The 25,860-nt window shown below is 37.8% G+C and overlaps 1 protein-coding gene across 3 annotated transcripts in view; it reads left to right on the plus strand.

Annotated features, from left to right (window-relative positions):
- Positions 1-25,860, plus strand: part of CADM2 (cell adhesion molecule 2) — a 574,407-nt gene that overhangs the window by 517,613 nt on the left and 30,934 nt on the right. For 2 of the 3 annotated variants that reach the window (XM_015632240.2, XM_015632246.2), the window contains one exon: positions 6,875-6,994. The exons of the other annotated variant lie outside the window; for it this stretch is intronic. In XM_015632240.2, the coding sequence (XP_015487726.1) occupies positions 6,875-6,994 (120 nt within the window). The remainder of the gene's footprint in view (positions 1-6,874; positions 6,995-25,860) is intronic. 3 annotated transcript variants of the gene reach the window in all.

The raw sequence follows: 25,860 nt of genomic DNA on the forward strand, positions 1-25,860 counted from the left end.
ACATGGTTTTAGCACAAATAGAAATTAAGAAATAAGGCATTACAGCCTATTAGCTTCCTACAGTCCAAATGCTAAAGATAATACAATTATCCCCACCAAAACTGAGCAGCAGTAGGTAAATAAATTGTGAGACAGTACATTATGTCACCTTTTATTCTTCTGCTTCACTGGGAGCAGGGACAGGGAGCTTTTTGAATGGCTGGGCTGGTGACAAACAACGAGTCTGACGGACGGTGAAACGGGAGCGTGTTCCAGCATCTCCAGACCTTCATTGCAAACTTCTCTCTCTGTTCCAAGGGAGCTGCAGTCAGAGTGCTTTTGCTGATAGCAGATTCAGTGGAGTGCTGTGGGGAGCAGAACGATCCCTAAAGTAAGCACTGAGGGCTTCAAAGGGCAGACCCGACATTTTGAGAGCCATGAGCCACCAGTGCAAGGCTCAAATGTTCATGTCAGCTGCTTTCCTGTGAAATGCTTGATTCAGGTTTGCAGGGGTCCCTCTGTGCAGCTCCACCAACTGGGAGTGCAGCAGACTGCTCTAGCCTCCAGGTGACAAAGCCGAATTTGTGGCAACATCTGGTGCTGTGCAGAAAGGACGTGTCTTAATATCCATTAAAAAAAATACAAACAAAAAAAACATTTCTTTCCTGTGTTTATTGTTACTCTTAGAATTTTTTTGCAGGAACCTATGAGCGTTATAAAGCACATAGTCCCATTGCCTACTAAATCCTAAATTCTGATCTGTGCAAATGAAGGGTGGGCACTGCCTCTGATCAGCATATTCTGCTTGTTGGGGTGCCCACAGACAGTGGCAGATGTGGGTTTTACCTAAATACCCTAAATACCTCCTGCCTTCATGGCCCAGGGCCCCACAGCTCTGCTGAGAGCTGGCCTGGATCTGGGCAGATGCACCTTGAGGGAGGAGAGAAGTCACAGACAGTCACTGCTCTCAGCCCTGCCAGCTTATCCTCCCTTGCCATGTCTTCCTACCACATTGAGGTACTTCCATCCCACTGCTGCTTCCTTCTCAGCTGCCTGAGATCCACAGCTGCTTGTTTTCTGGCAGCTCTCACATCTGACCTGGCTTTACCTGGGCAAAATCAGCCTTTCACACACCTGTGGTCTTTGTGAGTCCTGCTGTTGCTCTGGTGCACAAAATAAATGAGATATTCACTACAGGAGCTCTTTCTAGACAATTTAGGGCAGCTAACTTCTTCTTCATATTTCAGTGTCAAATGAGATGGCATAATCAGAAATAACTTGCTACTACACCTTGTTTTTTTCATATTCATCACATTTTTTATTTTGTCATAAGCAATTCTGTTCAGAGCATGTGTTGTAAAATGTGCCACGCTGTGATATCAGGCCCTCATTTTAAGTGATGTGGGATGACACCATACTGCCAGCACTAAATACTAATATTTGTTCTTTTGAGTTATATTTTTAACTTTCTAAGGAGAGAATTTGGGCCAGGGATGTGCGCATTCCAAGTTTTTGCTTGGCTCACTGAGAGCAGAAGGAAACAGGAGTTTTTTGCTGTAATGTTTCATACTTCATCCTCATTCATTTGCTACTAAAACCTATTGCTTTTAAAATAGGGGAAAAAACCTGAAAACAAACCACAAATGAACCAGCAAGCTATAAAACCTTCTGTAGAAAGAGAAAACTATTGTTCTTTCCAGTTCCTAGTTTCCAGTCATTTTAATCCAACTGTATGTCTTGCAATACGAACTCATCCCCTTGAAGACTTTATTGGTATAACTAAAGATATAGATCTACATGAAGCTTCTGTTAAAAGGGTTTGGATATTTTTAATGGCATCTGATTTGCTAGCAAAAATGTCAAGCACATAATTGCCATTTCAGAGTTTCATAAATCTGAATCAATTAGTAAAAAGAACCCCTTGACCTCGTGTCCATGAGCATTCATGATCATTCAGTCTAAGTGCTAAGGAGCTATTGGCACATGATGTTCAAGCTGAGCGATCCTTTTGTTCAATCCCATTTTCTTGGTGCAAGGTAAATGCAGCTCCCTTTGAATTTAAAACCTTGCTAAATTATTTAGTGCTACATACCACAGACTGATTAAATTTTTCACAGAGTACTGAGATTGTTTCCCAGGTAGGTCATCACTCAGTTCAGTTTACCACTTAAAATTTCTTTCATTCTCAGTCAAAATACAGCAAGGACCATCCATCATTATCACTCTGTCCTTTAATTTTTCTGTCAGCTTTTGTCAGGCTTGAAACAAAAGCCTTTACATTTTTATCAACTGCAGCTATTGTTGTCTGATTTGTGCTCAGTCATGTCAAAATATCAGTTATGTTTTTACCAAAAAAGTCAAATATTTTCAATAGGTCAGATCTATCTTTCACATAAGCCCGCTAAACCAAACAGAACCATTTCTCATTTCTTTGGAAATGGAGAGTAAAAATGCTCAGGGCCAAATTGGCAGGGAGAGTAAATTATCCAGGCTCTCTGCACTTAAATGGATGGATGTCTTCTGCCTTAGCAAGGAGAACACGGCATCAATTCAAGAAAGAAGGAGAAGCAAACAGGAGATTCTGGGCGGGTGGGGCTCGACACTGCTCTGCCACTCCAAAGCAGTTTGTGTCTGTGCCCATGCTAAAGAGCAGCTTCCACTCCATGCCCAGTTTTCCTTTTCCTCTTTTTCCACCATCCACTGGGAATCAGCCCTCAGGTTGTCTGCTGGCTGCTCTCCCCTGCTCCTGCTTGAGGCATGTTAACAGCAGGAGCAGCACGAGGAACACCTTTGCAGAACCTTCCTCAGTCCCCTCTCTTCAGCACCGAGCTCTGGCAGCATCTCAGGTCCTCCCTGAAATGAGGGCTCTTGGCTGAGCGTTTGCAGCTCAGCTCAAACCTCCCTGTGCCCCTGGAGAGGGTTCAGGAGCCCATCCCTCCTGCTGAACGTCCAGTTCAAGCCTCACCCATGTAACCTGTGGAACAGAAGAGACAAAGAGTCAGTCCATGGGAGTCCCTTGGCGTGAAGGTCAACCCATTTCCTATTTCCAACAGATTTTATGGAAACAATTAGTTCTCCATGAGTTGTTTGCATTTCAAAGCTAGCTAGATGATGAAGTTAATACCAACTTAATTGCATTATTGGATTTTTGACTGAATATCTGTCTGTCAACAAACATCCAGTTTTAAAAGTGAGGTTTCAAAATTAATGGAGGCAGTTATTGCTTGACTTCTAGATCCCCTGAGCATGGCTTTTCTATCTTCTTTGGCTCCCCATCTGCAAAATATAGCTATTTTCTGCTTCACAGGAGGCTAAGGATTAATACCTTAGTATTATTGAAATAGCAATCTGGTGCAGTGATTTGGGTATGGCTACTTGAATTAAAAAGTCCTGCTCTGCAAGGTCTCTTGGTCATAATGATCCTTGGTATTTAGTGGCATGAGAGGCATAAACAAAAATGCATTTTCAGCTGAACATTGTGTACAACTAGATTCAGAAACTGCAAGACAAGGAAGTGGAATTTAGTTTCACTCCAGCACAGATTTCTTGGGCAGAAATCTGCGAATCCATTCTGTTAAGATCCTCCCTGACAGAAAGCTCAAGAGGACGAATCTACGTAGTCCCTTTGATAGCATGTTCTGAGCAGCTGCCAGCAGGGAGCTCTGGATGACAACGTGTGCCTTGCTAGTGAAATAAGATAGGTTTGATTTCATTTAAAAAAAATTACCAAAAGTCCTGCAGGACTAGAAGAAACAGGTCAAGTTGTAACTCCCTTTTCTGGCATGAAATGGAGCAGCATATCTTCTATGAAGCACGATGACCCATAAGGCTTAAACAGAAGTCTTTGTTGTTAAATATCTTTTTTTTTATCTGTAGTCCATGTGCTTTTGGGCAACTCCAAACCCATTTACCTCCTACACCTGCACTGCATGATGAGAGACTGAGGAGCACTGGACATTACTTCTAGTTTATTTCTTGAACTGCATATTCTGTGTTCTCTAATGCAAAACCCTTTTCAAGGCAATGTTTTCATGAGAATCCATAAATCTTGGAAGAGCTGATAGGAGCCTTTCTGTCAGACTCAGCACCATACACACAAGTCTTTTCAATGTGGGGATCATTTCAGAATGCTGTGTTTGCATCTGGGCTGTCCAGAGTAGGATTTAAGGATGAGCTATGGTCCAGGCATTCCAAAAAGTGTTGTCTGCAGAGCTGAGCTATTTGGTTACTTTGCACGTTCCTGTGGCGGGCTCATGAAGTAATTCCACTGGGCAGAGCCCCAAACCTAAGCTGGTTTTTAACATTTTGAACATTGCCTGGGCAATGTGAGGCTCCTCAGGCTGCTGATTCCTGGTTTCTCTCTCTTTCTGGGGTCTTTAGGGGCAAATCCTTGTAATGCTGTGAGTGAAGCAATCGGATGCAATCGTTTGCATGGTGTATTTCACCTCACTCTGGAAAGAAAGAAACTGAATGCTATTCCTTGTTTTTGCATCCTTTTTGAGAATGTTTTTCTTTGAGGCTTCTGCCAGGTTTCCATTTTGATGCTTGGCATCAGAGTTTATGACTTCCATCAGGAAACTAATTTTAGCACAAGTTTTCATTATTCTTAATCTGATGAGATCACTTCTGTATTAAAACACTGACATATCCTAGTTCATGTTAGCTAGAATGCTTCCTAGGTAGCCTTTCATTTAAAATAAGAAATCTTGTTTGAAATGCTTCAATCAGAAGAGAAACCAGAAAGTTCTAAGTTCACCAGTGACTCATGTAAGCTATTATTTGGTAAAATAGGTAAACAGCTTGCTTGCAGATTGGATAGCACTGTCAAAAAACCATAACTTGTCATCCCAGTCTTAAGTAATTGGTATTTAAGAAAGATAATGAATGGAACCATGAGTCACACTAATTAGTTTTACGTACAAGAGTGATGTATAAAGCTTTCCTAATAAACAAGGTTTTGCTCTCCTTATGAAGTAGGTGGGGTTTTTTTTCTCTTTGATTTAATTTTTAACAGATACTTATCAGGAAAGGAGTTTCCCTTTATGAGAAGAAATTGCATAGATCAGTCCATGTGACATGTATCTTTTTAACATGTTAATTTATTTCTAATTCTTGTTATACCCAGTTCTATTTCATTATTGTGGTACTCACACTCCAGGTAATATTATCATTATTCCTGGTGATTAATATGGCTACAACTGTGAGGGTTCTTAAAGCCTGTTCTAATTTTTCTGTCTTGAGGATATTTTATACTGGGAATTAGATTAAATATCAGTGTTCATTAGATTAAAAATCAGTGTACAGATGAAAGATGGATTTTACACTGTTTTCTGATGACTTCAGAGGTAGAACATCACACAAGTAGAGATTCCAGAGAGCATACTGGTATTTTTTATCAAACCAGAGGAATACAGAAAATAGTATTTAACTGGCAAGGAGACTTTTAAACTTTGAAAATAATCTCTTGTCCAGCATGGAAATAAGGTAAGCATGCTATCTTGAAGCCATAAGAGAGTAATTAAACAATGCTGAACTCAAGGACCCGGTGTCTGAAGTGTGTTCTGTAGGGCCCAATACTGAAAAGCTCTGAGCCACTTGGGCTTCCATTGATTCCAGTCAGAATTGATGGTACCCAGGGACCAATTGCATTTCTTTCCACAGCAAGGGAAGACAGATTGTGGGTCAGATTTTTGCTCTTTCACCACACTGAAGAGCACCCTTCAGAAATATTTTGAGTGAAATCAGTATGGAATGGGTTACTCACCATCAACTGCTGAGAAACGAGTCCTTCCCTTTCAAACCTGCAATATAAATAATCTGAAAAATGTCAGATGCTTTTTATGTCTTCTCAGAAGTGCTTTTCTCCAGATCTCTTCAGAGCTTTTGTTTGTTTGTTCTTTAAAACCTGCAATCACCTTATAAGCAAAGTCCTATTGGTCTTGATTGCTTTTGGAAATGTTAACAAAGTATTTTCTGTGTGTACATCTGGTTGTGTTCTGCTCTGTACTGGTGCATTCTGCATCAGGTGCTGTTGGTTCCTCTGCAGAGAAGCAGTCAAGCTCCTAATCCTAGTATATCCATGCCCTTGCTTGAGCAAAACCTGATAGTTTGTTGTTTTTTTTATAGGATGCTGTCATCATTTTTGGTATGATTTTTTTTTCTGATTTGCATGCATGCTTTTTTATCAGTATTATTATTATAATTTCTGATTTTTAGTTTGAAGGTGTTATAAAAAAATGCTGATGTGTACTAACAATAAATTGTAAGCATTAAGGATGACTGAAAGATGACTGTTCCCGCTGATTAGGGCAAAGATTTTGAAATATACTCTGCTCTGGATCTTAGCAGACAACTGTGTCTTAAGCAAATGTGTGGGAAGAAGAAAAGCAATCCGGAAAAAGCAGCTCTTATAGTTAGTAGCATTTTCTCCCCTTTTTCCCTTCATTGAGTCTGTCTAAAAGTGGGTGTTTTAACATACAGCCATTTCTCGTTAACATGTGTGTGTTTATTTTAGCATGATGGTGTTTTTTTTCATCTCCCACTCTGACACAGCATGTTTCATCTGTATCTGGTTTCTACTACGTGAGACATTTAAAATGGCTCAGCAAAGAAATGCATTCTTGTCACTTAAACTGTCACTCTCTCGTTCTGTGGAAATGTGGTCATTTTAACAGAGTTTTAAATTCTGTGTACTCAAAGATATACAAATCGAGAGTGATAAATGTCAAGAATTTAAAGGTACTCCATTGTACCTGTAATAATTTATGTTAATCATGTTTTAATTTAGCCATTTTCAACATGCTTGTATTTACAAATTAAACCACTGTTATGGTTCTCCTTTGTTTGCATGATATGATTTTATTTTGTTTTGTTTTGTTTTTTTTCCACTCACCAGATGTTTTGAGCACTTTGCTTCCCACTACTGTCATCCCCTCCCTTACCACTGCAACAGTCACAACCAATGTAGCCTTAACAGCCAGCACAACCACATCGGCAACAGCCACCAGCATCAGAGGTACAGTATCCTTCTTTCTTATGGCCTGGGAAGCACATGGTAAATAGGGAATTAGAGCTTTGATTTGGATTTCTTTTTTTTCTTTTTTTCTTTTTTTTTTTCCTTTTAACAAGGATAGAAATTGCTAAAGTACAAACGTTTCAGTTCAGTATATATTTAACAGACTAATCCACAGGGTGATCCGTGGGTTAAGAAAGATTTTGTATGACCTTGAATGTTGTCATTGCTCCAGCAGAGTGTATGTGAACTTTGACAGGATGCTTAAATTATTTGTATACATTTGCATTTAATTTTTTAAGGTTAGTAAATTAACTTCAATGTAAAATGCAAGCAAGTTATTTTTAAATAAACATGACCTTTTAAGACTGGTTATTTTGGGTGCTACCATTTAAGACAAGCTAGGTGTCTCAGCACTGGAATTTCTGTTGATGAAATCTTGCTTGATAACAAGGAGGCACTGCATTGCATCACCCTTGTTAGCTTTTTACAGTTTAAGGCATTCCTAATTTAGGAGTGTTGTTATCTCACCAGAGCTGGAGTAAATGAGCTAAAAGTTCTCTCTCCCCTCCCTGACCCCCATCTGTTGGGGATTTTTCTGCTGTAGATTCTCAAATGTTTCTAGTAATGCTTCATTTCTTTATGAGCAAAATATAAAGGTTATTTTACTCTTTTATTCAGTGGCTGATCAGATAACTGTTAAATAGGGAAGATGTGTGCAGAAGGTTTTGTAGATTATAATCTTCTGGGTAGCTACAAATCTCTCGTGGTAAATGAAATGGCAGAAGGTTCCTATGTGCTCTCTTGAAAGCTTTCAATGCAAAAGAAGAGAGGAAATATTCTTTTGCCACGCTGCAGGTATTGACATGGTGAGGTGCAGTTAGGCCAGGAAAGTTGAGAAAGTTACGAAATCTTTTCTTTCTGGAAGTGTTGTTATTAGTCAGTTGTAGTGAGCTGCCTAACTTGGAAGAATAAAGATTGTGATAGTATCAGAACACCAAAATTCTCCCTCCACAGGGCACAGATATTTTAATAATGTGGCCTTCAAGTGATAAACTGACCTCAAACCTAAAATTACAGGTTTTAATTTTTAATATTACTTTTAATGTGAAATTGCTATTATTTTAATGAAGAGAGGAAGTGTTGTAGTAGCCCTTTTCCTTCAGAAGGAGAAAAAGGCCATGGAAAACAGCCCATTTCATGGGTCTAAGAGGTTGCAAAAGGAACATTTCCTGAAAAGGAGCAGAATGACAGGAACTGCCATGTCTTTATAAAGAGTGGTTTGTGTAAGTTCCAGAGGGTTCACATCCTGGAAGGACGATGCTCTTGGTGTGCTGTGCTGAAGTTTGCTGCCCTTCATGAATTGTTTTCTTCTGCTGGCTGTGTGGTCATAACCATGTCATTGTTATGATTGTATTGATGTTTTTAATGCCTTGTCTCACCTCCTAAGTGTGGTTTAGGGCCTCATTTTCTTTCCTGTGGAGTGTTCATTTTCACTGTTCGTGTGTCCAGCATCAACAGAAAGGTCTGAAACGGCAGAACTCTCTTCTAAGTTTCAGCTCTAACACGTGGGGAGTGCATGTAATTTGATGCTACACTTGCAGAGATGCTGCTTTAATAGAAAGTAAAAGAAGGAAAATTGGGTGATCAGTTGCTGGAACATGATGAGCACTTGCTTTTCCCAGAAAGAAAAAGGTGAACACAGCAAAATGGCTGAAAAGATGAGACTTCAACCTCAAAGAAGTGGTAGATAGAGCCTGTTGAGGAGATAATCGAAGGGACAAATGAGTGTGGGAAGTCTGTTCTCTCAAAACTTTGTATTGAAAGGAAAATAATAGTTTATCCCACTGCAGAGGAAAAATAGGGCACATGCAATAAACTAATGAAGTTGACTTTTTAACAGTCTGAGATATCACACATCACTAAAACACGTAAACAAGAGGTTACTTACTGTAAACATAAATCATGGAAGATATCAATGTGGAAGAAGCAGGAAAATGGACATGAAACCAGGTGCAAAATGAAATGAGCAAGTTGTGAGAAATTTAACAAAACAAGAGTGTTTAGAAATAAACTAGATGAATAACACAAAAAAAAATAAATTAATCATGAATAATGAGGACAAGGCTGAAGTAATTGGTGTTTTAGCCAACAGTGGAAGACAACTGGAGTTCTGCTTCTAATGGGGGGTAGGGGGGATGTCACAGTGAAAAATGGCCACAAATGGAGACAGACCAAAGAACAAGGACAGAAAACTTATAGATATGCTCTGCAAAGAAGCCAAAAGCACCAGCTTGCTTGGTTTTGTTTTCAAAACAGAAGTCAATGTGACTGATGAAGAGTTATTTTCCAAGTTCAGTGGGGAAAATTATTCCCTGAATTAGTGATAAATACATTTAGCAGGGAAAATTTGAAAATGCATGGGAGACTTCAGATATTCAGATATTTAAGTTCTATGACTTCCTTCATCCTGACTTTCTTTCAAAGTGTTTGATTCCCATGGCAGAGGGAGGTGGGCAAGGTGCATCTCCTTGGGTCTCCTCATCCCCTATCTTTCTTGGACCCATAAACAAATAATGTTCACAGACTTTCAGTGCCTGCTTGTGGAGTTCTGCCATCCTGAAATACAAGACTAAACCTCATCTTCAATGTCAGAGCACCCACCCCACAAAGGTAAAAATGACATAAGAACCACTTCAGAGATCAGACTTTTCAGTGCTATCTGTTGCTAGCTGAGCAAAAAGTACCACAGAAATGTATATTCCTTTATTTCCCTTTGACAGCCTCTGCTTCGTATTGCAGTAAGATTTTTGCCATGAAACAATATATAAGGACATTAAGCTGGGAAACTATCCATATATTCTCAAATATTAAAACTTGTTTTTGTTTTTGTTTTTTTTCTTTGTCATGTTTTGTTGGACCACGCCTTAAAGAAACACATTTTCCCCAGATCGTAGGGTAGCGTGTGCTATTTAGTAATATCTTTGAACTGGGCTCCCTATAGTTGGCATAATAAACTTTCTAGACAGATTTCACTAATTTTGTTCTAAAATTGGTGCTTAATATTTAAGAATCTCCTCAGGTAAGTTTTAGAAGACGTTCCTCTGTTCTGCATGACTTTAACCTACTCCACTTTGAGTATATGCTGATTCACATCCAGTCATGGGAAATGTCTTTAAAGACATGAGACACAGGGTATAAAAAGCCAATGGAATCTGTGAATCCAAGGCATTTTGCATTCTGGTTATTGTACCTCCTCACTACCAAAAGCCTGAATTCATAGGGAAAAAAAAATTCTACAAAAGTTGTCAGTTAATTCTGGAACCATGTGATTCATTGCTGTCCTAATTTGCCTGGCATTTAGTAAACAACATGAAAAAGGCTACTGATCCAGTTGGATGACAGCATGATAATTCATAAACTTTCTGTTTAGTCAAACTTCTCACTTTCTCAGACAAACGTATGCTTGTTTTTGTGCTCAGTCCTTCAGGAATTAATTACTGTTTTACTGGTACATTACCTACTAACTCAAAAAACCCTAAACATAATTTGCTGCCAGTGAGGAATATTGCCCTTTATATATTTGTCAAGGGTATCTTAAAGCCTAATAACCGTGATGAAGAATGTACGACAAAATGAGAATAAAATGTATGAGAGGAAACAAATCTGGAGGACTGCTGAAAGAATAATTATACACTGTATGAGTAGATGTCTTTCTATCAGATGTATGTAATGCTATTTGCAAAAGCTGTGCATGGATCCATGCAGTTTTTCCCCTTTATGACTGGGAAGAGGCACAACAGGATTGTGGGTTTATCCCAACAGTGAAACAAGGGATGCTTCCATTGGAGAAATTCTTTGTTAGCGTAAAGTTAATTTAGGTGGTGCTGTGCCAATCTGACCAAGTCCTGTAGGTGGAGAGGGAGTGTGATTAACAGTCTAGGAGAAGCCACCTCAAGTCAGAACAGCTCTGTGTTTCTGGATTTACAGAGGGAAAAAGCTTGTGGATGCAAATGTACATAAAACCTTCCCATGGGCTGTCATTATGTTAATCACCCACCCCCCCCACATGAACAGAACATTTTTCTTTTGTTTTTCTTAAATCCTATTTCTATCAAGGAACAGAACAAAGTTAAATAGGTTATAAAACTTGTTTATTTTGACTCATTGCTGGAGACTGAAATCTCACCTCTACCAGCACCACCCAAACAGGTGGAAATGTAGCAATGCCAGAGCATCCCAATCTCAAAAGACAGATCCATTCACTTCAATCCCACGTATCAGAGTGATTCAGGCTCAGCTGACTCACTTGGATGATGACTGTACCAGAATGTTCAAAGCTTTATATAGCAGCGCCTAAAAACATCTCCAGAAGTTGTTGTGTGCAGCACAGACATGATGCTGCTCCCAGGCAGCTGCTGGGGAGATCAAGAGTTTATTTGTCAGGGTGACCACAAGGACAAAAAATGCACACATTTATATATCAGTGAAATCACTGCCTTTTTTATCACCCACTTTGATTTTATTGGGTTTGGCCCCGGGATAAAATAAAGATTTCTTAAAGGAAATCTGTGGAGCTAAACTTAGGAGTTTACAGTGGCATAAAGAGGGGTTTGAGGATGTAATCATTTTGAAAACTATTGTGACTTTAACTGCGAATATTTCTATTTAATAGCGTAAGTGACAACCATCCTAGCTAAAAAAATTGTGTTACTTTGGTTTTTTCTCCTAGTTTTACCTTGACGTCTGTATTAAAATTCCAAAAGTCCCAAAACCCAACTCCACTAGAGTAACTGTGTCATTATAGGCAGCTTAAATGCAGAAACTACTTGGGAAGTACTTGTAGTCCTCACGCTTTTTCCTATCAAAAAATGCTAAACATTACCAGTTCTTTCCTTGTGATTTTATTTTTCATTCCCATGATCTGATTAATATAACTTGGCAAACTGAGATATTGACAAAGAAAGAAACAAGGCAAGGAAAAGCTATAGAGTATGTGAGGGGCAAAGGAGATAAGGGTAGACTTACACTTTGAATATAGTTGTGTGTGCTTAATTGCACTCAGCTCTGATAATAAAAATGATCATTGTCTGACATTAAAAGCAGTTTCCTATGACAGCCAGCTAAAAGCCAGTTCATTTATATGCTACTTTATAGCTGTAGCAGTAACATAAAATCTAATTTGTGGCTGGCTTTATTCAAACTGTGTAGGAAAATCAAAACTTCCTAGGTTTTATTTATTCTTTCTCCCTACTTTTACACTAGTCTCCTACTGGCTTACCCAAGGTCTAGATTTGTCAGAAGGCCAAACAATTTGAGATTCAAACAACAGTGCCTTAGATTTTTATTTTGTTTTCCATTAGACATTCAAGTCTTCATCATCCATCTTTCAAGAGCTGCCATCTCTTGATTTTATACTGATTTCTTTCATTACCATTATTTTTATGACCTACTTGCTCCTCAGCTGTATAAATGGTGTGTTAAAAAATCATGATAAACCTATGTTAGACCATGATGAGATCTCAAACTTATTTTCCAGGCCTCTTTTCCAAAACCTCTAAACAGAGGCCTTGGTCAGAGCTGTTACCCAGGTGAAACATCCACAAGCTACAGCTGAGTAATAGTTGGAAAACCTTCCCTAGCATCTCCAACCAGCTGGTAGAACAAACTTGGATTTTTTTACATCAAAATACACCTGTTGTGAGCAGGACTTGGAGTTCTTTAAGTTCTACACCAATATTTTCATGGTTTACTTGTCCACAGTGCCTGTTTTAGGGGTTACACAGTACTTGTTCCTTTTCTGAAGCACCATTTAATTAGGGTTTCATTCCACTAGTCAGGCTTGGTGGTGCAATTAGTGCTGCGAATTCTCAAAGCTCACAGGTTTAAGATCAACAGAGGAGATTGTAGCATCTGTTCTAACTCAAAGAGCTCTATGGTTTTCAGGTCTGATAGATACAGAGCCAGGAAAACCTTCTTAGAACATAATCTGAAAAAAAAAATATAAAAGGAAAAATTTAACCCCTCCCTTCAACACCCCTCTCCCCCAAAAAACACAAAACAAACACCAAGATAAACAAACAAACAATCTCAAGCAGTTTCATACTTTCTTGACTGGATTCCTACAGATTTCTATGTCCCCATAGAATTAAAATAATGGCAAACAGTAAGTGTTCACATGTATGGTGATCACAGACCAAAACCACGCCAAATCAAATCAAGTCCAAATCAAGAGGCTGGACTACAAACATAGTATGAAAATAACTTTTTTTTTTTTTTTTTTAGTTAAGAATTTTGGGTATTGTTGCATCCACACAAGATTTATTTCTGTGTCTCAGGCAACAGGGCAGTAAGTAGCAGCAGAATGTGGTTATGGAAGGAGAAAATTCTTCATGCGGCATGAAAATAAATATAAAACTGCTTTATCACTACATGCTAAAAAATGGAAATGGAAATATCCTGATGTCTGTTGTGAGCAGACCAAAATCAGACCCAAATGCTTCTGTGTGAAATTTCCAGTTCTCAGCTACTTTTAAAAGATGTTTTATAGTTGTTACATCAGTCCAAGAGTAATCCTCAAGGCAACATGCACATCACTAATGAAGTCTAACCACCAAAACAAATTCTGGCAACATGACCCACATGAGGCTAGTTACTTCCATTGCCATGAAAAGTGCTCATGCTTTGCAATTTCTACCTTTACAAACTGAGGCAGAGACCTGTGCCATTTATAAAAGGGCAATTTTCTCTGCTTAACAGCCATTATGATGTAAGATGGAGACTGTCGTCATTATTACACATTATTTGGTCATATTATGCATCAAATGAGGCTGTTGCATTCTGGAACAAATAAAGATAGATTTCATGACCAGAATAGTTTGCCAAGTAAATGAATATCATAAATGAGACATAGATTAAACTACAGGCATGCTGAACACATGAAAGAAAATATCATAATGTCATATATTAGGAACCTGCTCTTTGTGTCTGGGACAAATATTTCTAGTGCTAACAAATCCATCCAGCTGTCAGCTTGCAGTAATGAAGTAGGCAACTTAAAAAGTACACAATGATTTCCAGCCTTGATGGATTATCACTTAACCCAAAATGCAACACTGTGCAGATAAGTATCACAATTGGTTGATGGTCTGATAAAGATTCCATTATATAGCTGAGCTCCAGAGAGGCTTCAGCAATGCGTCAGGAATTCAAACATTCCCAGCCTAAGCTCTGATCACACTGGGGCTTTTTGGGCTTTTTCTTTTTTTTATTTTATTTTTTTTTTCCCTACTGCGTATGAATTATGCAGTCTGACAGTCCCTATTGTAAACTGGCAGTGCAAGAGGTTTTCCAAATTAAGAGTCCCTTCTGCTGGAAGCATTTTTACTGCCTTCCAGGAGCTCAGAGTTCAGCCTCAGAGCGAAGGGTGTTAGCTCTCTTTCTGCTCCACGTGCAGCTAGCAAGGAAGCACAGGCACTTCCAGAAAGGTCCCTGGGAAGGAGGGCTGGAGCCATCAGTGTCACCACCTCTGTGTCAACTGCTGCACCAGAGTCAGTGTGTGCTGATGTCACACTGACCATTTCCATCTGATCTCTGCTTGGGTGCTGACCTCAAGGTAGTGGTTTTCAACATTCAGGTGTAAACAAGATATTATTCATACTAACTTCCTGCTCTGTTCAGGCTTAAAATGCGATTTTCAAAATAGTAACTTTTTTAAAAAGTAGGTTTTTGTACCTCCTGCTTTAGAAGCGAGAATTCTACTGATTTCAGGAGATTTTGGTGACCTAGTATTGGCATCTCTAGAAGCAGTTTGGTTAAATGAGTTTCTCCCATCTCACTCACAGGTAGCTCTGAACTGGATATATCTGGATTTTCTCTGTATCTCGACAGGCTACTCTTCGTGTATTGTCAGTTCTGCCCCATAAACTTGACAGTGGCCTGCAGATATCGAATGTATTTCCTCTACAGAAAGACAGGCTGAACTTCCCTTTCTTCCAAGTAAAATTTTACATATAGATAAGCTCATTAATTTTCAGTGGGACTGTGGTACTTTGGTGTGTTATTCCCAGGTACAATCTGTGATCTGCTCAGTCCAGAGGGACCTGCTGGGTCAGTTAGCCTAAATTCATGTATGGTTTCCAGTCTCATAGATTTATAATGAAACACAGAAACCTTTATTTTATTAAATAGCCTCCACCAAAACATATGTAGTCTTAATTTAGGACTTAAGGAAACAGAGAATCCACAATTCCCCTTGGTGTTTCTCTTCAGCACTTAGTTATGCTCACTGTTGCAAACTTGAGCCTTACTTCTCACTTAAATGTCTTTGAGGTTCACAACAGTAGATTCTTGAAGGCTTCAAATTCCACATGCATTTTCTTCTCAAAAGCGAATGTTTATTGTAAAAATAAAAAAATATATGCTTTAAATAAAAAAAATATGCTTTGAAATTGATTCTTGAATTTCATTTGAAAGGGTTGAATCTATGATCTTTAGGATCTGATTAAGGCTTGGATTTGGTTTGTTTTAAAGGCATTGTCAAGCATATTTTAATGATGACTTTTAAGGGCAAAATTTTGGGTTTCTTACAGCAGGGAGAAAGATCAAGCAAATGGTTGCTGTTGAATGTCCTTCACTGTTGCTGTGTTTATATGGGATCACAAAGCTTAGTTTTACTTTATTTAGAGTGTTTAAGGCGCTTTAAAGGCACTACCAGCAAAAACTGATACTTTCTTTTTTTTTTTTATATTTATTACTGGGTAAGGAAGATTTTGGCAAGTTCTGTGCTGTCAGGGTATTGATGAAGTGCTTCACTGTTAGAAGCAAAAAGCAAAAGTATACAACTAAATATTGTTATAGCTAACAACAAGGACATCTAAAGCAACTGTTCCAGTGCCATGTGGGATGTTAAAAAAAAGACTGAAGTGGTGCCAAGTTCTAAAAACAGGTAAAGGAAAGAAAAAAGAGAGAAAATTGCTTATAGTTTCAAATGTATTGCTAACACCTTTAATAAAAAATGCATGTCTTTCTCACTAACCAGTGAACTCAAGCCATCAGCTGTGCCTTTGAAGCTGAAAAGATTACTCTCTCTGCCCTTCGTTTCTCTGACATTCCACTTGAAACACAGTTAATAACTTCCAGTGTGAGCCTCACAAAATGCAGAATTGATACTAATTATATTAAGTTTTTTGGATGAAAGATGACCTTGGTGAAACTTGAAGCTATAGCATTCCCCAGAACAAAAAAAAAAAAAAAAAAATTTAAAAAATAAAATAAAAGTAAAATCTACAGAGGGTGACTTTGGAGATTATTTAACTCGACCTATTAATTTTTACATGTGAAGTTATTCAGACTGTGAATACAAAAAAGGGTATTCTTAAGGTATATTTTTTTTTTTGAGCATTTTTCAGAGCACTGAAATAACCTGCTGAATCACACCCCTGTTTTTGGGGGTTTGTTTTTTTTTCTGTGTTAGTCATTTGGGATGTCAGACTCAGCGAGTGCACTGTGGAGAGCAGGGCTTGGAGGGGCTGACACGTCTGTGTGTGTGTGAGCAGTCAGCAAAGACAAACAAAAATCAAATACCAGTGTTTAAAAAGATTTGAAAGATGAGCTTCAAACACACCTTTAAAGGAAAGAGGTGGAAGAGAAGTCTGGTTTGAAGTCCACGGTCTCGTAATCACAGCTGAGTTCATTTTTTTGTCGCTGCAAAATTGAGAAAAGGAGAGAATTACAAACTCATCTACTCTGAGATATACAGGGTGGAAAAGCTTATTCAGTAACACTTGACTCACTGTTTGGCTGACTATAAAGGACTGAACAGGGAAGCAGGACTGGAATTGACTGAAAAAATGAAATTCAGAACCAACACAAGGAAGTACTTTTCACTCAAAAAGAAATACAATTTTTCAATAGCCTACTGAGCCAAGTTTGGAATTGGAGGCACTGGGGTCATTAAAGAAGAAGGGAGATATTATTCTGGAAGAACTGTGTTAACCAGGATGACTTGCAATGGGCTGAATGGCCTTTTCCTTCTCCCCAAATTTATGTTCTTTTTGAAAAACTTTGATTACAAGTCATCCTGCCGTGATTTAGATAGCATGAATTTGAAAAGAATGTATCAAATCTTTTCAATCAAGATGCTTGGGTTTCTTTCCAGTCTGAATTCTTGCAAACCTGTAATAGAAAACCATCAGTCAAGGGAAAGAAGTATCAGGAGTAGCAATTTACCTTAATGTACAATTTCCTTTTCTAGCGTAAAGGGTAAGAGACAAGGATCCCAGACAACAAAGGCCAGAATATAAATCATTATGGGAATATATCAAAAAAAAAAAAAAAAAAAAGGAAAGAAGAAGAAAAAGAAAGAAATAAATCCCCCAGACTGACAATTTGAGGAAGACATTTCATTTTTTTTTCGTATGCTCCTTTTCTTGTGGCTAACAAGTCTCTACTGTATATGCATCAGGTCATGAAGTGCATTCAGCACCCAACAGAGAAGAGAAAAGTTTCATTTTAATGTATTCAAACTGCTGTAATGGACTTTAGCATTGACTTTGGACCAGGTCCCTGGACATATTTGACAGAAGCTGGCTTTTAAAACTATATTAGTTTGTTAGAGAATGGGAATGTCACAGAAAATGAATATGTAAAGCTTTTCTGTTTGTTTGTTTGTTTGGTTTTTTTTTTTTTGTTTTGTATTGTGCAGTTTTCTGTGCAGAGGAACATTTCTGATGTCTGGGTTTGACTTTCACTCAATTACTGTATCCAGTGCAGGAATCCACTGTGTTGCTGGGCTGAATTGCAAATATTGGGCACACTTTGAGACTCTTTGGCACAATTACTGCCATCAGTCCTGAGCTCGTTTATCACCTACAAAGCACTTTTGTTACTGTGACTGCTGGGTTGCTCCTGTGTGTGTGGACATCCTTATGTCAGACTGCTGTAGTGGGGTTTTGGGGTAAACTCTGTGGTTTTGAAAACAATAGCAGCCCTGGGTTAAGTTTTTAAGCGTTGCCTAATTCCAGAGCCCTGTCCCTCCAGTTCATCTCAGAAGCATCTGTTCCCAATATTCCTGGAGTTGGTAATGTTAAGAAGAAATTAGTCCTTTATTGCGTTCAGGTTGGCTCTCCTCGTCCACAAGACCTTGTGCCAAGTAAATTGTGAGTGGTTTTATAGTTTCCCAATCCCTATGGGATCTGTTGTTGTTATTGTAGGTCCCTGTATTACAGCATGACTGGGGAGAAGTGTGTTAATTGTTTTTGTCTGATGAAAATCTTCACTTTTTTACTTCCTGGTGCTTTTGAGTAGTATTCACTAATTCTTACCAAATCATTTCTGTGGAAAAATTTACTTCAAATTACTACTGTGACACTCAGAGATTTCAGTCTTGTTTTCCCATGCAGAATGTGGTTTATATTTATTAAGAAATGTGACTGGACTATAGGATTTCTGCATAATTCAGACAGATAATTCTAATAACATTCAGGGGAACAATTCATACACAACAGAACTTCACAGTAGTGTGGGCTTGTCTTCAACCCTGCAACAAAATAGATGGCATGCAGTATGAAACATCTTGCTTCTGTTATATTTGCAGTGTTATGGAGGAATTAAGAACATCAGGAAAGTTCAAGGGCAGGAAACTTTTTCTTCTGGTTTTCTGGTTTGTTTTGATTTTATATAGACAATGCCTGCATGCACTTGTATACAACAACAGAAAAAATAATTCTCATAATAGGAACAACACATGGGTCAGTCTAAAACACATTTTCAAATGTGTCTGTTTTATTAAAAAAGTGATGAACTGTTAAGCTACTTTCTGAAGACAGAACATAAGGAGCAGATTCAAGGGCTTTGGAAGTTAATGCTGCTCAAATACATTCAAAGAGGTTTTTTAATTTATTTTTTTTACTGTTGACAATATGCTGTCTTTTTTTATAGGCTTCTAAACCTATTAGTAACTGTTCTGGTTTCTGTACAGAACAACTTTCAAAATCCTACCATATTAAACCATTTTTTGAAGAGGTCTTTTCATCTATGGTTGGTTGATACACAGCAGCATTTGAGTTTAATTCAGTATTCAAACACAATCATATACTATGCTTTTGTCTCTCAATGTAAATGAAATTAAACATACTCAACATCTAGTATTTAAACAGAGATCATATCAAACAGTCTTCATTCATTTTGGGGTCATCTGATTTATGTTTTGTAGGATTGGACATGTCTTAAACCTTTCTCTGTTGGCTACAGAATGATGCTGCTAATTCTTCATGCTTTCACCAACTTTAGTACCCAGGGTAAACTCTTAATGAGTATTTAAAGCCACAAGTGTCTAAAACTCAATGGGTCTGTCACTGGCCAAACAGATGTTTGAGGAAGGCAATAGGAAAAACAAAGCTGGATAAAAGAAAATTAGTGGCTTCTTCAGTGCATTGTAACCTCTTCAATTTCCCTATTGTTGCCCATTTCAACCTCATATTTTTCTATCACAGTTTTTTCTTATTATCATTCAATTTTTATTTATCTCACTTTTGCTATTGATTAACTAATTTTAAAAAGGAATTTACTCAGGGTAATACTGTCTGGATATGGCATATTTAAATTGCCTTCTTCATTCAGAGTCAGAATTGGCATTAATCCATTGAATTCAACTCTGGGCTTCTCTAGTCTGGAGAAAAAGAGGCTGATCCTGAGGAGGGAAAGTGGAGAGGGAAGTGCTGATCTCTTCCTTGGATCCAGTGACAGGAATGGTTTGGAACTGCACCAGGAGAGATTCAGACTTGACATTAGGAAACATTTCTTCAGCAAGAGACTGGTCAAGCACTGAAACAGCCTTCCTGGAGGGGGAGGTGGTAAATGCCCCATCCCTGTCAGTGTTCAGGAGGCTTTGGACAATGCCATCAATAAAGATCTTTGAGTGTCAGGCCTGAAGCAGTCAGGCAGTTGAGCTGGATGATCACTGTGGGTCCCTTTCACGGTGGCTTTTCTGTTCTCTTCTGTTCTGTTCCATTGTATTCTATTCATCCCTAGCATTTATATCATGGCAGCCACAGCAGATGCCTAATGTTGCACTGGAACTCGCAAACCACCAGTTGAGAGAGGTTGCTGAAAAGATCTAAGCTTTACATTTAATATCACACGTGAAAATTTAGGTCATCTTCCCTTCCAAATAAATGATAATCAAAGGATCCAAGTTATGGAATAGTATAATTTTTTAAAAGGCACACAAACGTTTAGAAGAGTTACAGTCATACATTTCCCCATCTGTTGCTGGATCCCTTCAACAAATGGCTTTTTAACTCTTGAAAAAGCTATTTTAATTCTCTTTGTAAGGGTTAGAAGAGGGTCTTTTGTACTGTGTTCAAAAGACCAGTGTTGGAAAAGGGCAGTTATTTTAGCCATATTGCAATATTAAAAGTATGTTAAAAGGATGGCTTCTGAAAAAGGGAAAAAGGAAAATGGCAGTCAAATAATCTCAGAGTCTTGGTCAGTTGAGAGTTCCAAGAATCCTCTTCATTAGTCCTGAACATCAACTAAAACCTAACTTCAGATATCAGATCTAGGTCAAAAATTACCATGGATGAGTTATTTATTAGCAAAAGTTGTAAATGGAATTTTCAAAATGGAATGGACGCTTTTTCTCCTAAAAAAAGCACCTGCTGTTTATTTAACTTTTAATGAATTGACCTATGTCAATAAATTTATTAATTCCATCAACATGTTATATCTTAAGATCTCAGTTTTATCTGCTGATATTTCATGAGCATTAATTACTGCACTTTGCATTTCCTGTAATGAAAGAAAAATACAGCTGAAAACCTAAAAAGTGGACACATGTAGGACTGAAAAAAGTGGGTTTTTAAGACTGTAAGGCGGTAAGTCCCACAAAACACGTGGTGCCCACTCAGTGTTGTAGGAATGTGAGCTGATCCTGACTGCATTCCACAGCTTTTCTTTCAGCAATCAAAAGGAAAATGATGTATCAGCAGCAGAGCTGTGCTGCATTGGCAGCACCCCTTACATACATAGCAGGGCAAGAGCATGGCAAAGAATGGCACCTGCAATCCAGCAGAGTGTTATTCTGCCTGAACTCTACAGATGGCACAATTTTGTCAGGCCTGTACTAAAATTTAAGGACTTTTCTGTCATCTTTACGTGATGCTCAACATGCATTATGATTGCACATTAATTGAATTAGTTGTGACCACATAAAAATGCAAAGTATTCTTAACATTAATGCTTTTCTAGGTGCTGTCCCATGACCTGATCTCTTGTCTTCTGGACAAGGAACAGTGAAATATATTTATTTTATACCTCCAGATACCGCCCTGTTCCTGCAAACCCAACCACTTTGCACTGTATCAGCAATCCCACAGAAATCAGGGAAGCTACATCTGGTTTTTAATTCAAATGCATGTGTGTCTGTGGGACATGAGGACCCTGCTTGACATTAGGGGTAAACCTCATTCTTGGAACTTTACTTAAGAGAGTTTATTTGGGAGGTTGTGTAGAAGGCACCATGGCATAATCGTGCCCAAACATTCCATTAATTTGACTTTTTTTTTTTTTTTCCATTTAGTCAGTGCATACTGAGACAAGCAGAACAAAAATGAGGGGTTTTGGTTTGTTCTTTTTTCTTGGCACCCAGTCTGTGCTATTATAGATAAATAATTTTCATGATAAGCTTAAAGCATTTATATTGTTATGCACTTATCAAGCATTTACTCTATTTTCTCATTTTATGTAGCACTTCACAACTTTGATAAGGTGTGAATATTAAGATAAGACCCAATTGCTGTCTGAAGTGTCCACAGAACCTGCTTCAAAGAAAGAAAAAGTAATCAGACTTCAAATTTTTACTCATTTTCCAAATATATATCTGAACATCTGCACTACCATAGCAGATAATGCTAAATATTACTGCTTCTAGAGAGAAGTTGTGCAACTATATTTTTAAGACAGAAATTTAAAACAAATTAAACAATTTACTCATGTGCTGAACATTCCCCTTTTCTATTCCACAGATTTTTATTTTTTTTTTAAGTAATGAGAGTATTTAGGAGAAAGGCATGGTCACCTTGCAGTTCATGTAAGATTTGAAATCACTTCTGTGATTAAATTAGGAAAGGTTCATAATTTTCAGTGCCATGGTATTTATAGAAGTCTAGCAGAGATTATGTGTATTTTTCCTTCACATCCTAAAGGGGAATAATCTCCCCTTATTCCTCCTGCCCAGCTGAGCTATTTTCACAAGTAAAATAACTCGAGATACTCCAGGACTATGAAGAGCACAAAAATCTTTCATTTGGTACCTGAAGTGCTATTAATTATTTCTCTACCAGGAAACAAGTGATAGAGCCCTCCAGTGTCATTGTCACTGCCACCTGACCCCGCAGCACTCTTGCCTTTTGCTGGAGAGAAAGATTCCCAAACAGAAATCATTGCTTTGTTACTTCATAAATAAAATTTGTCACACTTTAGGGGGTGCAACTTGAGGGTGTGCCTTCCATGCTTTGGAAATACTGCACCTCTGCTTTGGAAATGCTGCACGGAGTTCTGTTCATCCAGCAGCAGAAAAAAATAAAAAAAAAAATGGTGATAGAAATGAGGGAGAAAAAATAAAGTGAGAAGGATGGCTGATCTTTGAAAATGGTGTCTGTGCTAAGAGAGATTAAACACACTAGCACTCTTCACCTTGGAAAAGAGATAGCTGGAGAGAGAGGTGGCAGCAGTTAAATTAAATTAGAAATGACATGAAAAACGTGAATTATGTGAATACAGTCACCAATGCAGAAAGTTTCTAGACTCTGGAGTCAAAAAATGGGTGAGTGAGCAAGGGAAACTTTATGTATTTCATTTTTCATTTTGGTTGTAAATTAAATTGGACTAGATGGTGGTGTTTTCCCATCTAGTACAGACATGATCAGATTTTTCTGTACAGGAAAAAGAAATTACAAATGTCCTATTTGTCATAATTTAAATTAAGAAAAACATAACAATGTGAAATCATAGCTTTAATTAATATTAAAAATAATAAAATTCATCAAAAGTGGTCTTTCTAAATGTTGACTAACTGTGGATACAAGGCCATTTTTTTTGCAATGTTCTGAAAAGTAAATTCAAATATATTAATTTAATAATCACAGATAAAAATATTAAAAAATGCAAGATGACTAAATCACAATCATAATATATCTCCACATTCATCCAATCTAGTTAAAATAAATCTTGTAAAAGTATAAGTTTTTATTAAAGCATCTTTGGTGTACAGACAATTTAGATATGCTGCTATCCATAGCATACCACAGCAAACATAGGTAAAAATCATTTAATACAGATCTTAAAAAAAGAGACCAAGTCAGTGATAATTACACAAACCATCGACACTTTCAAACACCACTGTGTCCTTTTCTCATTTACTCACCCTTCAGAAATTCGTACTGACCTAGGATATTTTTAAAAGAGGCTTCTGCCATTTTTGGCACAGTGAGGTTTTTAACAGGGAGAGACAAGAAAAGAGGGAGAGATGCTGGAGAAACATCTTCATGCAACATGAGAACATTTTTGTCATCCTGCCCACTGTGTCTCTAGCACTACCTGGAGAATGTGGTCTCAGTACATTGTTTGGAACTCTAAAACCATTTCTCTCCCAGTTGTCTGGTAAAACTAAAAATAAAACAGCTGCAGTCTCAGTTGGAGGCTGTCTTGTTATCCACCAGTAAAGACAGGTTGTTTAAGTAGTCTGTAATATTTTGAAAGATTATTTTTACAAAGTTACATTTATTTGCCTATGTAAAATTTAAAGGCTAGGACATGGCTAGAATTGAAAAATAGCGAATGCTGGGACTTTTTGTCACAGAAAATAATTTCTCAAAGGTGGCATGGTGTATTTTAATTAGGCCTCAGCCCTGAAAACATAAAAGTACACAGGCAACTGATTATGCATGTAGTCATAAAAGTCTTTTGTGCTTTCCTAAAGGATGTTTTTGAATAAGGTGTGTTTTCTTTTGCTGCTACAGAATTTGCAAGTTTTTCCCCTAAATTTAAGATTATATTTGTAAGCTAAATAAAAGTCTAATGGTTGTGAAGGAGACAAAGATGCTTGAGAGTGAAGATTAATCCCCCCATTCTTGCCATAAATAATAGTGATGTAACACATCTTAACAAAATTAATGACTAATTTGGACTCTTTATTGCCAAGTCACTCAGTTTCAAAGACATTATAAAATCATAAAACCAAGTTATGAATTTTCCTCCTTCCCAATAATGCAAATAAAAATTACAAATGAAAAAGGCATTTACTCATCCTACAATATAATTCACTTTATCAGGGAAAAAAAAAGATACCATCTGATGAGAATGCTCATCACTTGTGAGTCTTATTGCTATAAAGGAAAAAATAATTTCTCTCTATGGCCAGCTACTGTGTGAGTTCAGTGGTAAAATGATTATCAAACTATTTGGCAATTGCACTGGTGGTGTGTGCAAAGAAATACTGCCTGGGTGGCTCAAGGTTGTAATAGCAGTAATGGCTCCACAATTAACAAAAGTGATAGGGGAAACCCAAAGAACATCTGTTACAATAATGGTAGGAATAAGGAACATAAAGCAGAGAGAGGGATAATACAAATTCAGATTTTATAGCCAGAGATAAAAATACAGAAAATTGTGAGATGATTAAATCATAACTGTTACAACCCTTCTACCTTAATCTGACATAGTTAACCTAAATCTTCTAGCAGTACAATTTACTGCTAAAATCTTCCTGATGTGGAAACCATGTAAACATGCTGCTGTGGAGGTCACAGTTCATTTGCCACAGCAAACACAGGTAAAATTTTGGGTACAGCTTTTACAGAATCAGATTAAGTTGGTGAATATTAGACAAATCTAAATTTAAGCCTCGTACCAGTGAAGGAAGATTTATAGGATTTCAATGAAGGAAGATTTATATGATCAAGAACATTGTGAATAATTTATACATATGCATTTTTTTTCCTGCCAAAAAACCCTGCATTTTTCAATATTCAGAAGTTGCAAAATCCAGTAACGGAGCCATAAAACCAAGAATTTTATATGGTGGGTTAAAGGAAACTATTAATACTGTGGGTTTTGATTTTGGGTTTTGTTTTCCTTTGGGAAAATATGCTGTGTCATTAGAGACTTTTTATTGGTCTTTTTTTTCCTCTGGTGATACACGTAAAATTCAAGCTGCTTTTCCTGTTCAGGAAGGTCACGGAGCACATATGAAGCTGTGCTCTGGTTTTTTGGACAGAGAAAGGAGAAACAGCCAGGAATCTCTGCAGGAATCTCTGCTGGAGACCAGCAATGCTGCTGCTGTGGTTCCTTCCTCTGAGCAGAGTGTCATTTCTGATTCTGCATTTCCTGAAATGCCTGGTGTGCAGCTCTAGCTGCCAAGAGGATACACATCCCAGTCTGTCACACCTCTCCCTCTGGTGCTTAGGCAGGAGAGAGCACAGCCAGTCATGAACCAGAAACGCTGACTTTTAGCCCAGAAAATCTAAAAGTGTGTGGATTTTACTCTTGGGTTTTTTTTGTCAATACTCATCCATTTCTGAGTGAGAGAAAAATGACAGGAAACAACTAGAGAAGTGTCAATGGGTAGAAGCTCCTGATCTGTGGAGACATTTTCATCCAAGTTATTTGTTTTTACATACCCTGAATAGGCTTTTAGCCCCTACACATCAGTGAAGGCTGCTAAGGAACAGTGGCTTAGAGTGCTCAAGCCCTGTGAGTCTTACCAAGTAATTCCCTGTATAAAATATCCCATGTACAAAATTGTGCACATTACACTGAATATATGAAGGGAATATTCAGGATTGAATAGTTTTGGTGAAGAAGGTATT

Source organism: Parus major, chromosome 1 (genome assembly GCF_001522545.3).
Source record: "Parus major isolate Abel chromosome 1, Parus_major1.1, whole genome shotgun sequence".
Lineage (NCBI taxonomy): Eukaryota > Metazoa > Chordata > Aves > Passeriformes > Paridae > Parus > Parus major.